This window comes from Cicer arietinum, chromosome 3, assembly GCF_000331145.2.
Source record: "Cicer arietinum cultivar CDC Frontier isolate Library 1 chromosome 3, Cicar.CDCFrontier_v2.0, whole genome shotgun sequence".
Taxonomy (NCBI): domain Eukaryota; kingdom Viridiplantae; phylum Streptophyta; class Magnoliopsida; order Fabales; family Fabaceae; genus Cicer; species Cicer arietinum.
This window is the reverse complement of record NC_021162.2, coordinates 76,066,297-76,082,043: the sequence shown is the minus strand read 5'-3', so window position 1 is coordinate 76,082,043 and position 15,747 is coordinate 76,066,297. Positions and strand designations below refer to the sequence as shown.

The 15,747-nt window shown below is 30.7% G+C and overlaps 3 protein-coding genes across 5 annotated transcripts; 1 reads left to right on the top strand and 2 right to left on the bottom strand.

Annotated features, from left to right (window-relative positions):
• Window positions 1-361: 361 nt before the first annotated feature.
• Window positions 362-3,719, top strand: LOC101502323 (N-terminal acetyltransferase B complex catalytic subunit NAA20). Its single transcript, XM_004494739.3, has 6 exons — window positions 362-616; window positions 697-787; window positions 1,731-1,863; window positions 2,252-2,321; window positions 3,237-3,297; window positions 3,398-3,719. Exons 1-6 carry the CDS (start codon window positions 539-541, stop codon window positions 3,487-3,489), a joined length of 525 nt encoding a protein of 174 aa, XP_004494796.1. The 5' UTR covers window positions 362-538; the 3' UTR covers window positions 3,490-3,719.
• A 947-nt stretch (window positions 3,720-4,666) lies between these two features.
• LOC101501581 (mitochondrial carrier protein MTM1) lies at window positions 4,667-10,209 on the bottom strand. 2 transcript variants are annotated; one of them, XM_004494737.4, is made up of 10 exons: window positions 9,899-10,209; window positions 9,719-9,793; window positions 8,983-9,084; window positions 7,511-7,570; window positions 7,188-7,358; window positions 6,672-6,768; window positions 6,432-6,523; window positions 6,195-6,344; window positions 5,384-5,442; window positions 4,667-5,238 (listed from the first exon to the last, which is right to left on the bottom strand). In XM_004494737.4, the coding sequence occupies exons 1-10, from the start codon at window positions 10,013-10,015 to the stop codon at window positions 5,103-5,105; spliced, it is 1,059 nt and encodes a 352-aa protein (XP_004494794.3). In that variant the 5' UTR covers window positions 10,016-10,209; the 3' UTR covers window positions 4,667-5,102. The 2 variants fall into 2 exon arrangements, with proteins under 2 accessions (XP_004494794.3, XP_012569488.1); XM_012714034.3 differs by lacking the exon at window positions 9,899-10,209 and having other exon boundaries at window positions 7,511-7,586.
• LOC101509920 (NDR1/HIN1-like protein 13) lies at window positions 9,899-14,501 on the bottom strand. 2 transcript variants are annotated; one of them, XR_012162349.1, is made up of 4 exons: window positions 13,788-14,501; window positions 13,409-13,665; window positions 12,467-12,546; window positions 9,899-10,029 (listed from the first exon to the last, which is right to left on the bottom strand). XR_012162349.1 is itself a non-coding variant. In XM_004494913.4 (3 exons), the coding sequence occupies exons 1-3, from the start codon at window positions 14,256-14,258 to the stop codon at window positions 12,531-12,533; spliced, it is 744 nt and encodes a 247-aa protein (XP_004494970.2). In that variant the 5' UTR covers window positions 14,259-14,500; the 3' UTR covers window positions 11,968-12,530. The 2 variants fall into 2 exon arrangements, 1 of the variants encoding a protein (XP_004494970.2); XM_004494913.4 differs by lacking the exon at window positions 9,899-10,029 and having other exon boundaries at window positions 11,968-12,546; window positions 13,788-14,500.
• Between the last annotated feature and the right edge of the window lie 1,246 nt (window positions 14,502-15,747).

Here is a 15,747-nt window from a genome sequence, read left to right as displayed (position 1 = left end):
GAGAAATATCTCCTTCAAGGATTCCTCCTTCATAATAGAGTTACTACCAACTATTATTATTAACCAACTGCCATCTAAGTCCTAAAAGGTAAGTATATTCATACACACCTTCTTTTATTTCTTTTTAGACGGAATATAAATTCAATTATAGTTTTTATTTTAATTGAATTAAGATATTAATTCTTTAATTTTACTTTTTTTGAATTTTAAACTCTAAATAAAATTTTGATTTAAAAATTAATGAACAGTTATTTTTTGATAATGTGTCAAAAAAAAAAAAAAGATGATACCGTTGATTCATTAATAATTATTATTCTAAATCTATAAAACACTTATCCAATCTCTAAAAATACATTACAACACTTTATTAAATTATTTAATTATAAAAAATAAAAGATGAGTTCAAAAACTCTGATGTCTTGAGAACTCAAAAGGAACCCTAATTTGTTTGTTCTTCTCTTCATTAATCAATTCTAGTATTTCTTCTTCTTCGTTCATCTTTCTCCAAATACTTATTATTTTTCTCCAAATATTGAAGATGACGACAATACGTAGGTTTTGCTGCAACGACCTTCTTCGTTTTTCATCGGTGAATCTCGACCATCTCACTGAAACCGTAAGTGTTTCTTTCCACTCCTTTTCAACTCCATGCGTTGCAGTCACTTTTTGCGTTCGTAATTCGCTTCTTCGTTTCAGTTTAACATGTCCTTCTACATGACCTATCTCGCACGATGGCCTGACTATTTCCATGTCGCCCAAGGCCCCGGAAATCAAATCATGGGTTACAGTAAGTCTATGCCTTTATTTTCGTCTCTTTTTTCTTTTCTCTATAAATCCACTATTTCTTGTGAACCATCTTCTTCACATTATGTACATTCATTCAATTTTCAAAAGGAATATCATATTGAGATCATGATAAAGCATTGAGTTTTCTGTTTCTGCCTAAACGATTTAGGTTTTGCATTTTTAATTTACCTTGTGAAAATAAAAGTGGTTGTACTCATGAATGTAACTTGGTTTTAGAATTCATAATGAAGAGAATGCAAGAAAAGAGAGATAAAATTGGAGAATCTTAGATTGTATTGATATGCACAATGATTGATATACCGTGAGAGAGAGATTACATGCATTGGTATTTATACTATTAACCAACAGTTGGACAGTTTTCACGGTCAGAAACAGCTACAACTGTCAGTAACAGAATCTGTTACTAGAGAAGCAGTTAGACTGTAACCCTTAGATGGGTGAGACAGATGGCACTAGGCAAAATCATGTCCGTGAATACAATGATAGTAGTACAACTAGTAATTCGTAAGAACATAGGATTCCGGATTGAATGTTGCCTTCGGTAGATTATCAACTTGTTGCTGGATTTGGCAGTTTGTACTCCAGCATGGTTCAGGAATGACATGAAGCACTTCACAGTCCGTGATAACAAAAATGTCCATTATGGATTACCTTCTAGCTTTTAAGATTCTCACAACTTAATATGTTGTTTCTGTCTTACAATATTGTTTTTAAGTTTAACATCATTTCAACTTTTCTTCATCCAAACTAGTTCAGTGATACTTAAGAGTTAAGATGCCTTCTAGTGTTTGCATCAGCTAATGCATGATGTAGCTTATGTGCTAAACTGTGAATTAAGTCGTACAATGTTTAATTTTCTAGTTATTTCATCATCTTTTTTGTGTAGAAGACTATGGGATATTAACACAATATCATTAATGTAGTTATGGGTAAAGTAGAGGGACAAGGAGAATCTTGGCATGGCCATGTAACAGCAGTAACTGTTGCTCCGGAGTATCGCAGGCAACAGTTAGCCAAGAAACTGATGAATCTTCTTGAAAACGTCAGCGACAATATGTAAGGCATGCATATGTGTCATTTGTAATCTTATAAGTTTCTGAAACATTCCCCTGCACCATTTTTATGATGTTTTTTGAAAAAAAAATTTCGAGCAGTTTTTTGACAAATCATATCTCCTGCACTTTATGACTTCTCTAATCACTCTGACATTCCTGTTGTCTGTTACATGAACAGTTTTGACCGGAAGGGATAGGTTTCTTATTACTCCAATTGTAATTTTCCTTTTCTCAATATTTAATTAAATATTTTAAATATATTGATTTTGGGTTTAGGGGGTTGGATTTGTGGTAAGAGTTGGGAATTTGTTACCAGTAACCTAATCAGTGTGTGTATGTGTGTGTGTGTGTGTGGAGGCTTTGTTATAAGTTAGAATTGGATTTTGCAGTGACAAAGCTTACTTTGTTGATCTATTTGTGAGAGCATCAAATGCACCGGCCATCAAGATGTATGAAAAGGTAATGATTCTGTAACTTACATTTGAGACTAAACCTCCCCTTGCTCCCTTGTAGGTTTAAGCACATGATTGTGTTAAAACGGTTTCTTTGTTAGACATACAGAATGACCAAGGGGGTCTATTGAGCAGTTACTTTTTCCCCTCTGCATTTCACTTTTTTTGAACTAAACCGAAGTCAGGGAAGGAAAAGGGTATAGTTTTGTTTCAAATAATGGAATGTAGGACATATTCGGCTGCCTTTATAATCCCTGTAATTTCAACACTCAACTCCTATGTGTACTAGCATTTTGTTTTATGGTTTGAGAGGCTTCAGATTTCAGAAGCAGTTCCATTTTAAGCCAGAAAAACTTGCTTTGATAGGAAGTCCAAACATTTTGTTGGGATGCACAATTATCTTGTTTCCATTGAGAGGAATCTCAATCAAACAGGATACTCCACAGCTTTATCCGCTGTTGCCCTGTCAATGTCATGTAATATGTTACCCTGCACCATGAAAGAACTCATATCCTGTTTTGGTATAAATTCCACAAAATCTAGCTTCTCGTGAGACTATGAGAGGCATCAAATGAGAAGTAAAATCAATTATATATAGAGGCCTGCTGTTAAAAATATATCTGTCCCAATTTCCCCCCTTTTTAGCTTATTTCTGTTGGTCATTTTTGTGTACATTGTACAATACAGTAAGTTGAACATTTACTCACTAATTGAGGTAATGTGTGTGACTATTGACAATATGAATATTTTCGCAACTAGATTGGTTATTGAACACGTGAAGAGAAATATTTAGGTTTTTGAGGACCAACTGGGATATTGATTTACATTTGTTGGATTAGGATATGTTTTCTTCATTAAATTAGAATTTTATAAGTCTATAGCTTGAATTGCTAACTAATTATATTCCTATCTGTCATCTTAGCTTGGCTATGTGATTTATCGACGAGTTCTACGTTATTATTCTGGGGAAGAAGATGGACTGGGTATGCTTCGATGTTTTCATTTTTTTACTTTATCTCGTACTCTCTTATACAAAATCCATGTCACTATTCATTTGTTGTTGGTTTCTCCCTTTATTTTCAGATATGAGGAAGGCATTATCTCGTGATGTTGAAAAGAAGTCCATCATCCCTCTTAAACGGCCAATCACTCCTGATGAATTAGAGTATGACTAAATTTTTTCTTTTTATGCAACTGTGTTGCATGAGCTTATTTTGTATCTTAAGGCAAATATATTGGTTAGGTATTCTGTGTCCTATGTAAGTTTATATTTGTTCTACTATTAAAAAAACCCATGTGAAGAATTTTCTAGTACTACTTCAATACTTAACTATGTTTAGAAGAAAACCTTGTGGTTATTTGGCTGGCTGTCATCTATAAAAATTTCACTTAATTATTCCGCTCACCTTGAGAATTGGAATACAAAGAGCTAAATAGAAAGATTATATATATTAATTTTTCAATTACTCTTTGTTTATATTATATTTTATTTATATTACTCTTTTTATTGAAAATGAGAGGGTGAAAATTATCGTCCTTATTATTCGTGTCTAAAATTGAGGTCCACTTCCTTAATTTTGAACCAAAAAGTTGTGGATTGGTTGAGTTGATGAGCAAATATCATTGTTTCTGTCGTCACTATTGGCGTCATTTCAAAATAAGTGATGTTTTTACACAATTTAAAAATGTTTTGAGAAGTTTTTTCTTGAACTTTTAAATTTTTGAAAGCCTCTCTAATAATAAATGTGTCCACTAACTGGATTAAAATAATTGTGAGATAATCTATCAAAATAGTTTCTTATAATATCATCTAAATGTGGATCAATAATAGAATAGTTGTTATTTGGACACATATCGTATACTATTGAGAATGGACATCAACTGTGAGGTGAGAGAAAATCCGTATAAATATATGACGAATGTTCCAATGTTTGTGTTTGAAAAATATTTTTCATAAATCATAATAGAATATGATGAAATAGATACAACTTGATTCCATTGTATTCTATCATTTTTCTTATATAATCAATAAAATTTCATTCCATCATATTTCATCACATTCTATCATGTTGATCAGTTATTAAGTGCTTTCTTCTCAATTAGTGGCAAAATTCACAATTTCCCATGTTCCAGTCTTAATTCAGGATCCATTTCCCATTTTATTTTTACAGTAATGACCTAAAGAATCAAATAACAAATAAAAGATGTTACCAATATTTAGGGCTTCTAAACATTTTTGTATGCAAAAATAAACTGTCCTCTTTGATATTAATCGTATAGAGGATAACCCTTTAACTTATTTGTTCAGTGCCAGTGATTCTTTACTATGAGAGTCTTAAAAAAATTCAGTGCTTGGTCTCCAAAAAATATTCAAGTATTTTATTCTGAAGAATTAGATCTTCCATAATGTTCACAAACAGAACACTAGGACCTGAGTGTGTGATAACAGATAACTCATGAAGTATAAGAATTGTGTTAATTCCTATTTTATTTTTTTTTCGAGCAAAAGAATAAAAGTAAACCTATTTTTCTCTGCGCAATCCTATTTCCTTATAATTTTGCAAATGAAATGATGAAAATTGAAGACAGTTACTAGATTATTAACTAAAAGTAGCCCATTGCCGAGTGTTCTGTTGCATCTTGAGTTCTGACTTCTTGTGATGTCAGGAACATATTCTGAGGCTGAGGCTGAGACTGGTGTCTTTGATGCAATAAATTATTAAGCTAACTTTAAAAATTGAATTAGAAGCCTCCAGCGAACAGGCTGGATGATGAATGCAAGTATCTTCTATGATGATTTTGAATGTCTATGATGTAAGCCATACTTGACAACTTCGTAAAAGGAGACAACTATGCCAACCGACGGACCAGCGCGACCTACACGGGGAACAACACCAGTAAACAACCCCCTTAATCCTCCATCCCTGTTCCAAGAAAAGTGAAGAGCGTGGAGTCAGTCCAAAGCGTATGTCCTAAACGACCCTCTTAATTTGTTCAAGAAATAACATGATCTACAAAGCATGAAATCAAATGATATCAGATCAATATCAGTTTAAAAATTCAACATACCTCCAAATTTCAAGCAATGTTGTTCTTGTAGTCATCTTTAATGCCCTTTCCGGATCCTTCTGGGAACATCCAAACGAGACATTTTTTAGTGAAAATGAAGTCGTCAACCATGTACTTTTGGTGGGTCCACTTAATGTACATGATTCCCCAATTAAAATTAAAAAATGATGACTAATGGAAGAGCATAAACACCAAAATATTGGGAGAAGAGATATTCCCGTTAAAAGACCACTATCTCATCATGCTTTTAAAGTTTAAACTTACTAAATGAAAAATTATGCAACTCTGCAAGTTTTGATCTGTATAATGACCCAAGCCTACGACAGTTTATCAATGACCAATTCTAACTATATCATAATTCTACGCAATATTTCATTCAATTTGAAGCCCAACATCACATGTTAATGCATCTTATACTCCAAAAAGGTAGTAAGATTGTATTAGGCAACTCTGCAAGTTGATCTGTTTAATGAACCATGCCTATGAAAGTTTAGCAATCCATAAATATCCTAACCGCATTTATAGTGTGCACAGTTTTTCAGTCAATTTGAAGCCCAATATCATATGTTGATACAGAATATCCTCCCAAAAGTTTGTATTGTTTGTATATATAGCACATTCAAGAAAAAGTATTCCAATTTTAGAGACCTCCACCGGTTTTAAGGACCATAACAGAATAAAAATGAGGAAAAGATGACTTTAGTTAGTGGCTAACACTGCATTTTTTGTGACAAATTTGACTTATTGGAAGGAAACATGGTGAGTAAACTGCATATACAATTATCGTTAAAAGCAAGGTTCTACATCTGACCTCTATCTGTCGTCGGGTTTTTGCCACATCAAGTGGACATGTTGCAGCAGATGCTAAAATTCCTGCTACAAAACCAGCAGAAAAATTTGCCCCAAGGACAGTTGCGGCACTCGCTTCTTCACCAACTAGGCCAAGAATTCTTTTCCTTATCTGCAAAGAGATCCAGATCAAAAGATGCACTAAGAGATATCCCAAAAAAAATTATTCGTTTCATAATTAAATAAAATAAAATCTTACCGGCTCAAGGGTTGACCAGCAAATTGCAGAGAATGGAACATCCCTTGAAAGTTGTGCTCCAAGGCCAGTCCACCAGAAACGGTACCGGTGTACTATTTAAAAAAAATGTAATTACTAATTGAGGCAACCAAAAGAACAAAGACATCATACAATGCAACAAGAGTAAAACTCAAACTTGTTTTGACTCAAAAGGAAAACAGAGAAAGAAAAACCAGAGAGAGATGCAAGGAGTACACCTACAGCTTTGAAGAATACTTGTTCCCTTGTCTGGGTTGATGACTTCAAACAATGTCTTCCATACACCTGGAGCTTTGTCACCTTGGGTTACTCTAAATGCCTAAGAACAGGAGAAAACATGAGAGAAAAAGTGAGTGATTTAACTTCAAAAAACCACATAATATAAGTTTCAATAGAGTATAAAGAAATCACAGTGCTGTGTTAGTATATAGGAAGATCTTCCGCTATTTGCTTTTATTTGTGTGTATTTATCTATCTATCTATTTATTAGTATATATATATATTCTCGTATCTATACCGTTGTATTTTTTCATACTTTCAAGTAATGTTGTACTAGGACATATTCTATTTTCTTAATTTTTGGATAGCAATTAATAGAACCTGTGTACATCAGTCTAAAAATTGTAAAAAGTTTTTTTATAATATCAATCAAATCAAAGTTGATATCCAATCAATATTCCCTCTACCCGTCATAGTAAATTACGCAATCCATCAAATTTTAGCAAAGAATTTTTTTACCTGCATTCGAGTCCTTGCAAGTTCCACAGGATAACAAGAAACGCAGGCCATTGAGCGTGCAAGTGATCCTGCTACTAATGGAACATAAGGTGTTAACTTTGGAGCATTTTGAGTTGTATACTCCTCCATAAAGTTGCGGAAGATGTCATAACAAGGCATATAGATTCCGACCTATTTGACAGCAAACATGCAGACAATTAGTATATTACTACAAGTGAGATGTAAATACAAAATTAAACAGCCACAATGAACAGTATTGTCATTCCTCCAAAGCAAGCCAAAAAGCACAAACCAGGAAATTCAAGGCAGAAAAGAGAGCTTACACTTGGCATGGCTAAAGCCAAACTAGCATTTGTGCCTCTCCACAATCTTGTAAATCCTTCCTGCATAAATTCACTCCTGTGAACCCTCTTATAGTAAGTAATTTGCATGTTGAAGGGAAAAAAGTAACTAGGAATTATGAAAGTACACCCACAATGAATGCTTGAACAAATACTACTTACACTACGTGTTCCCTTCTACTAGGAGTGTTAGAAAACCAAAATGGCCTAATTTTTCCCAAAAACCCCATAACTAGTTTTAAAAGTCCATATTAGCCCAAATGTGAAGTTGGGTAAATTCACAACCAGAAATAAGTTCAGATATCCGAAATATTCAAACCATATCTCCAAACTCACTCAGCCACACATATTCTCTTCCAGAATTATGTAAACATAGCTTGATCGTCTCTATTGCAATCTCTAGTCCTATTGAGATTGGTAAACCCTGATCCCCTTTGAAATGGATGAACCCTATCAACTTTTTTTGCAGTTTGAAAGTGTCAAACACTACTGAATCCATTTCTGAATCATGGGTGTTCTGAATCTTACTCTATTTGAACAATAGGTAAAAGTCAGATTTTCCCCCTTTGGACACTGGTGGGGATCAATTGGTTGGGTCCAATCTGGCTATTTGTCAAAACAATTTATGATAGTTAGCTAACTCGCTATTTTTCAGTTGAAATGAACTCAGCAATAACAAGGGGTACGTCAATGACATTTATACTTGATATGAAATACTAGTCAACAATGAAATTGAATAAATTGATAGAGTTGTGTTGTTATAGTTTTCTCTTCAACTATTATGTGCTATGTTTTGAAATAATGTCTTTTATCTGATTATGATTCTATTCTGTACTCTCTTTTGAGACACCCTCTATCCAGCCACAAAATTTGAATTTAAAAGCTTCATAAGAAATTGCGTTCTAATTGTGTGCTTTTGAAGTCTTTTAGGTCAATTTGTATCGATCATCGTTATTTATGTGCTTTAGCTGCAATTCGGTTTCTTACCCTCTTGGATCTCTACTTTTGTGAAATACAAATTTCATTTCACCTTATTCTATACTCTAGGTAAATAATTTATTGCAAATCTCTTCCAAATGTGAGTATTTTTGTTTTAGTTTCTTGGTGATATATACTCGTTCTTTCTATGCACAAATAACATATGATGTAAACTAACAGTATTTTGAAGTTGTCAAATAAAAGGGAGAAACCGAATCACTTACAATAGAAACTCAGAAACCATCATCTTCTGATTAAAGAATCAAAGCCTATACGATTAAATTAAAATTGAATAAAAGCTTGTAACACATTTTTCAACGGAAAATACTAGTATTATTAGTATCATACTAGGGTGGATATCGATTCTTCAATCTTCATATCATTATAGTCGTTAACACACCTTCACGGCAACTGCTAACTCAACCTTATATAGATTGCTTATAAAACATTTGAAAGAACAAGAGTAACTAACTAACCTGACGTATAACTTTGTAGAGTACATCTACGGTCCCTTTATATGCTGGCGACTCAGAGTTAGAAACCATATGTATCCCTGTACATTTGATATCGTGTAACATCTGAAAATAAACAAACAAAATAAAAATCACCACAAATGTTGTGAAAACCGCTAAGATAACTAATACTATTGATAAAATAGCGAATAACCTAGCTGACAACTAATGAGTTTATGGCAGAAAAGTTTGCTGATTAAATTAGTAGGTTTTTTAAAAAAAAATCGATAAAATTAGTAGTTGAATTAATACACATAAAATGACATAAACAAATAGTGATTATTCATCCACCTCATTATTTACTCACAAGATGTGAAAAACACTCCCGGAACTTCCAGTAGTGTATGAAACTACATTTTTCAACTAAATTTTTCAGTTCCAGAACTTCCCGATGAATCCCCATAATTTTAGGGCGATGAGCATGTATCTAAAAAATTAATTAATATTTAAACATTTTTAATTAAGTAAAAATGAGAAAGAAAGAAAGAAAAAAAGCGAATAAGCAATACGGTCAAATGATAATTGACATCCAAAAAACACTATAAATTTCTAAAAATGCTATAAAGTCGTGGAAATACGAAAAAGAGTATTACGAAACAACTTTATTTTGATGATATGAACTATAAGATGGCGGTATGACGTTGAGAAAGAGAGCAAATATGAAATGAAAATAGAAGAGAAACAGTGAGAGAAGAATTACCGTGTTAGTTTGAAAAGATGGAATTCGATAAATATCATGGTAGAGAACTCCAGCAGCCTGAGCTTGAAGTCTTGTCTGAAAAGAAAGAAAATCATGAAAGCAGAGCAATAATTATGGTTGTTGAAGAAATTGGATGAAGAATTAATGATAGTGGAAAAAGGAATTAATTAAATAGGGTACCTTGGCGACATCGAGAGGATTGACGATGACGGCGGAAAGGAAAGCGGCGCCGGCGGCGGAGAAAGCGCGCTCTATAACGGTTAATTGCGTGTCGGAATTGGAATGTGATCGAGACATTAGAGAAACGTTCCCTTCAAAGATAGAAATAAAAATAAAAATAAAAATAACAAAACAAGTAATAGTAATAGTAATATAATAGAGTAGTGGCCAAATTGTTGAATTGAAAATGGAGAACGAATGAGAATGAGAGAGATATATTTATATTCGTGCCGTAAAATTGAGGGCGCGGCGCCAAACTACTTGGAATATCCAAGACTTCATATATACACAACTCCACGTTATTTCTGGTAAACGAAAAAATAAATAAAAATAGTAATTCTTAACTTGATATATTTATATTTAATTTTTAAGTTAAATACATTAAGTTTTTAATAGAGTTAAAATATTTAATAGTAATGTTAGCAAAGCAAGGACATATTTTTTTAGTAAATCAATTTTAGTAATTAAGAAAGAGTTTAATGAATATTTTTTTATACTAAAAAATTAGAAACTAATTATTTCAAGTATAAAGATTTATTTAAGAGTGAATATCTTCTAACAAATATTATTCTATATGTATTATTGAGAGATTAGAGATTGAAGATTGGAATAGTTTAATTTTTATACAATCAATATAAAAAAGTTTTCACAACAGAAAAATTATAATTAATTATATATTAATTTTATAAATAGTTATAACAAAAATTATATATTATTATTGATTAATAGTATAACTTTTTTTACAATAAGGATGTATATAACTTAAATGCAGTCCGGAAACCATTAACATATTTGTACTCTTAGTTTTAAAACTTATAAACAAAATTCACATCCGCACGTTTGTATATACGACAGATCATTTTTTGTGTTGGTATATATTTCAAATTATTTTGATATCTTTTAATAATTATAATATCACTTATACTTCAAATCATTTTGATATCTCTTAATAATTACAAGATACTTATATTTCAAATCATTTTGATTTCTCTTAATAACTGTAAGATTACTTGTTGAAAACTAAAATTAGAAGATTTTATTGAAAATAAAAAATTTTAAATTTTTAGAAAGTTGAAAGTATAATTTTTTTAATATAAACTCTATATTTAATTATTTAACAATTGCTCCAATAGTTTTTATTAGCATTTTCTTAATTAGAATTAGAAGAGATTAAATAATATGATTTGTAAGTGTAAATGTATTTGACACTGTTGTCTAAACACAATTTTCGAATTTGTACTTCATATTTTAAGGTTTTTGAACAAAAGTTTTTTTGGATAAGATGTAGTGTATATATTTGATTTTGTGGAATAATCGATAAAATCACAGTAATTTATTATAATTTTATTAATTCCAAAATAAAACCAAACATATATGTAATTGATTGTGATTTGTAAAAATAAAATAATTTTATGTTAATAATATATATTTTTAATTTTCTAATTATATCGGAAATCTTTAAGAATAAGAAATGATGATTTGATTCAATTTGATTGTTTTAAACATGATACACTATTAATAAACTAATGAATTGATCATCTTTATTCTTTATAGGCAATCTGAATTGATTTGAAAATCTAATCCTTATGTTTTTTTTTACCAGCAATGTTTATGAAACGTTAAAAATAAGAATTTGGTTTGATTTGATAAATAGGTTATTTTAATAAGGACAAAATAGTTAATTTATGTAATAGAAGAATAATTTGGATTACATGTATTCAAAATTACAATTAATTTATGTCGCTTCAAAAAAAGGATTATCCAAACAATAAGGTATGTCATCCACAAGGAAGTATTTTTTAAGGTATGTCATCCAACAATAAGAGCTTTTATCATTCTCTTACTAATGCTGACCTTATATACCTTTCTACCGTAATTTCAAAAGAGAATGGCACTTTAAAAAAGTAACGAAGCTTATTTATTTTCCAATGGATTATTTCCTTTTTCAGCTCTCTACTAGTTCCTAAAAAAAACTCTCTGCTAGTTAATTACTAATTAGTAAGGGGAAAGAAGGGGACAAACTTTGTTCCTTGACAAATCCAAGATGCCCACCCACCACATTATGTTTTTCTATTGAAACAAAATGAAGAGCTGTTATAATTTTTGAGTGATTTTTTGTTAGATCAATTAAAAGAAAACAAAAACAAGAAAAACAACGTACAAACTATGTCCTAAAAGTTTTTTTATATATACAGTCTAATAGTTTACTAATCATACTCTCTTTTCAACACTTACTTTTTTATTGAATGAAATACATAGAATAACGGATTTCGTTACTTTAGAAACGAGTCATACATAAAATGTAATTGAACCTATAGGTATTTCGTTCAATAAAAGAGTGAGTGTAAAAAAATATCATTAAAGAGAGTATTGTTAGTAGTACCGATTTACGTCTCCCAAATTCTCAATCCACATTTGTGAGAACCTAGCACCAAGTTGAACTGCATTACACGAAACTCATTTGTTTTCCAAGCAAATAACTAACAAAAATAATAATTAGATGGTCCAAAATGATCACAAAACCTTCACCTTTGAATTGTGCCATGAACATCAATCTGCCAAATCCATCATATATATTAACACGTCCTTTAACTCATCGTATTTTGATCCTGTAATCAATTAAAAAAATAAGTACCCCAACAACTTGAATTAGAACAGTGAGTTATTAATTTGAAGAAAAAATTACAACATATATAAGGTCATCAGAGACAAAAAATAATATTATATTCCAAGTAAATCTGAAACCTATATTTAGGGTAAACAAAAGCATAAAACAATTAGATACTGTTTTATATGTATATATAGGTCTTCTTTCTACTATTTTTCATCATTAATAATATGTAAAAATACTCTAAAAACAGTTTACACAATGCATCCACCATTTGAGAGATGGTGTTTAACAATTGAGTAAAAATATTTGAACATACAAAATAGAGATATCATTCGAAATCTCTTTGTTTTTTTGTTATACTTTTGAAAACCATATGAATTGTATGAGCTGAAAAAGTAACTGAGATATAAAAATAGAAGTATACTATTGTCTAACACAATTCTAACAATTCCAGTGCTTGTTTGGATTGAGTTTGTTAGAAATACTTGTAGTTTTAGTAAAATTCACACTTCATGACTTCTACAAAATATTCACAATAGATAACGTGACACGAGAAATCAAGAATTTAAAGTTTTTCCCAAATAAACTAATAAAACTTGGGGTTGAAACACCAAATCAACAAAATAGCAAAAATGGTATTTTTGTGGTTAAACAAGTGATAAGAGAAACATAAATATAGTATGTAATGTATCATATTGTATAGCATTATTACTGGATTAAACTTCAGCTAATGTTAAATCATATATCTTATATTCAAACACAAAAAAGCACAGTTGTGTGTATAAATCTTTTATAGTATTTATTATCTCGTTTACTAGAAGAAGAAAAAAAAGTAAGTTAAGGAATAATTGTAGTGTTACCATTTTAAGATAGTGAGGGAACAATGAGGCGAGACACCATTTTGAAGTTGTCTCAAAGTAACACCATCACATACAACAGTGACATCCATCTTCATCGAATTCCAACCTTGCACCTTCATACCCGTTCTCGTTTTAACCTCCACTCTCGGTTTCAAAGCTTTACTATCAAACACACTCTTCAACCTCCTCCTCTGTCTCGCATCCAATTCCACTCCCCTAACCTTCGTTTCAACCTTCAACTGTGTCGTATTCCTCACCTGTTGGGAGTCAATTCAAATTTTCAAACTGTGGATTTTCAATTGATGAAAAAAGGGACAAATATTCAAATATTACAACATAAAAATTGAACTTAGAAAAATGAATTGAGAGTTAAAATCACCTTCACATCAAACGGTGCTACCTTAGTTGATCCTAAATTAAGGTCCCCATTCTCCGCCAATATATGAACATTACTCTGATCAAAATGCCACGCGATTTTCTTGTTACGGTTTTTCAATTCCACCATTGTTGTTGTGTTTGCGTTGAGGTAAGCAACGTCGTCGTTTACTGTTATGTTAAACATGGAAACACGGAAGGAACCGATGTGAAACTCCGGTAGAGAAGGTTGGTAGAGGATGTAGATGACTGCGACAGCGACGACTAAGATGAGGATGAGGAGGAGGAGAATTATGCAGAATGTGCAACAGCATTTGCGGCAACAACGGCGCTTTTTGGGTTTTGGTCGAAAAGAAGGTGGGAGAGCGGCTTTTCGTGGTGGTAGCGGTTTTTGAGCGGTGTTTGGGTCTCTGTAACCGGGTGGTTTTTGTAGTATTATCGGTTTTGGTTGAGGTGGTGATGATGATGATTCCATTGTGATATTTTTTTTTTGGATTAATAATGAATTGAAATTTTAATGTGAAATGATGAGATTGAAATGATGAAAACGTTGGATGTGGATGGAAAAATGGAAAGGTGATGATTGAATTTGATTTTTGGGATGAAATTGAGAAAGAGAGTTAGTTGTTGCTTGAGGGATAAGAGAATTGTTGTATAGAGTTATGGTGACGAGAGGAGGAGGAAGAGGACAAAATCGTTGAGATGTTGTTATTTTTGTTGATTTTTTAGTGTACACGCCACATAGAGATAAAATGTTCAATACAAATGAAAAATAGATTGCATACTACAATATGGGGGTGGGGTGTTAAAATCAAACTAATGCAAGTAAAAATCACAAAACTTGATTAAGAATTTTTAAAATAGCAACAAAACTAAATACTATGGATTTTTTGAATCTTCTTTCAAGAAAATTGTTTGAATTGTATTTGGGTTTCAAAATCGACTTACATCGCTTATTTAGTTTAAATATTTGTTATTAATTAACATGAGATATTGTATTAATATATTATTTGTTAATTTTTTTCTTAAAATATTTCTTATATTATTATACATATTTTAAATATAATCGAACATTATTACTGTGTCATTGTTTTTAATATGTCATACCTTATATTTTACGTTAAACATTTTAAGTTACCATAATTTTCTAATAATAATATTAATAGGTTTTTCTTTTTTATAATTATAAACTAAATCAATTAAATCTAAAGTGCGTTTAATTGAATTATATCAACTTAAAAAAAAAATTATTCAAATTGAACCACATTGACTTTAATCTTTGAATTGGATAATTTTTGTCTCAGAGTCAATTCAACTTGTATCGCAGACACCGTTAATTACAATTGCGGTGCAAAAATATATTTTCTTTTTGTTTTTACATAAAAAGATTTTCTTTTTCAATAAAATGACACAATAATTTAAGAATAATATATAAAAGGTAAACAAATGACATTTTTTAAGGAGAATGATTTTGCAAGTTAAAAAGAAAAAGAATAATTTTGATGCACCAAGGATAGGGTAAGATTTTATTTAATATCAGTTGATCACAAACTACTATTTAAATTTTAAACTAAATATCATAAAATTTAAATTATTTTAAAATTCAAAGTTTTTTTACAGAAAAAATCCAATTAATGTTATGATTCGCAAACATGGTAAATTCTTTTTACACTATTATGTGAATTTATTTATATTTTATATAAGACAAAAATAATTATTATTAAAATAAATTAATTTTATATTGATAATTACGTAATAAAAATAATTAATTTTATCATATTTTCACGTAATTATAACTTATATCATAAAATAAATATTCAATTAGTGATTTGTGTTGGTTGTCGTGTAAAATTGTTTACACTTACTGTCCATTCTAATTAAATTTTCTAAATAAATGAAATGTTTTATCAACTGTCCATTCTAATTAAATTTTCTAAATAAATGAAATGTTTTATCAATATGCA

What these genes read in the sequence shown, in the direction of transcription:
- LOC101501581 (XM_004494737.4), bottom strand. Translation starts at nt 10,015, where the DNA reads ATGTCTCGATCACATTCCAATTCCGACACGCAATTAACCGTTATAGAG. An exon ending in TGGCTTTAGCCATGCCAAGT is followed by an intron (nt 7,359 to 7,510) that starts GTAAGCTCTCTT and finishes GCTGTCAAATAG; the next exon opens with GTCGGAATCTATATGCCTTG. An exon ending in TTGCAAGGACTCGAATGCAG is followed by an intron (nt 6,769 to 7,187) that starts GTAAAAAAATTC and finishes TCCTGTTCTTAG; the next exon opens with GCATTTAGAGTAACCCAAGG.
- LOC101502323 (XM_004494739.3), top strand. Translation starts at nt 539, where the DNA reads ATGACGACAATACGTAGGTTTTGCTGCAACGACCTTCTTCGTTTTTCA. An exon ending in GAAAACGTCAGCGACAATAT is followed by an intron (nt 1,864 to 2,251) that starts GTAAGGCATGCA and finishes TGGATTTTGCAG; the next exon opens with TGACAAAGCTTACTTTGTTG. An exon ending in CCATCAAGATGTATGAAAAG is followed by an intron (nt 2,322 to 3,236) that starts GTAATGATTCTG and finishes CTGTCATCTTAG; the next exon opens with CTTGGCTATGTGATTTATCG.
- LOC101509920 (XM_004494913.4), bottom strand. Translation starts at nt 14,258, where the DNA reads ATGGAATCATCATCATCACCACCTCAACCAAAACCGATAATACTACAA. An exon ending in TAGCACCGTTTGATGTGAAG is followed by an intron (nt 13,666 to 13,787) that starts GTGATTTTAACT and finishes GACTCCCAACAG; the next exon opens with GTGAGGAATACGACACAGTT.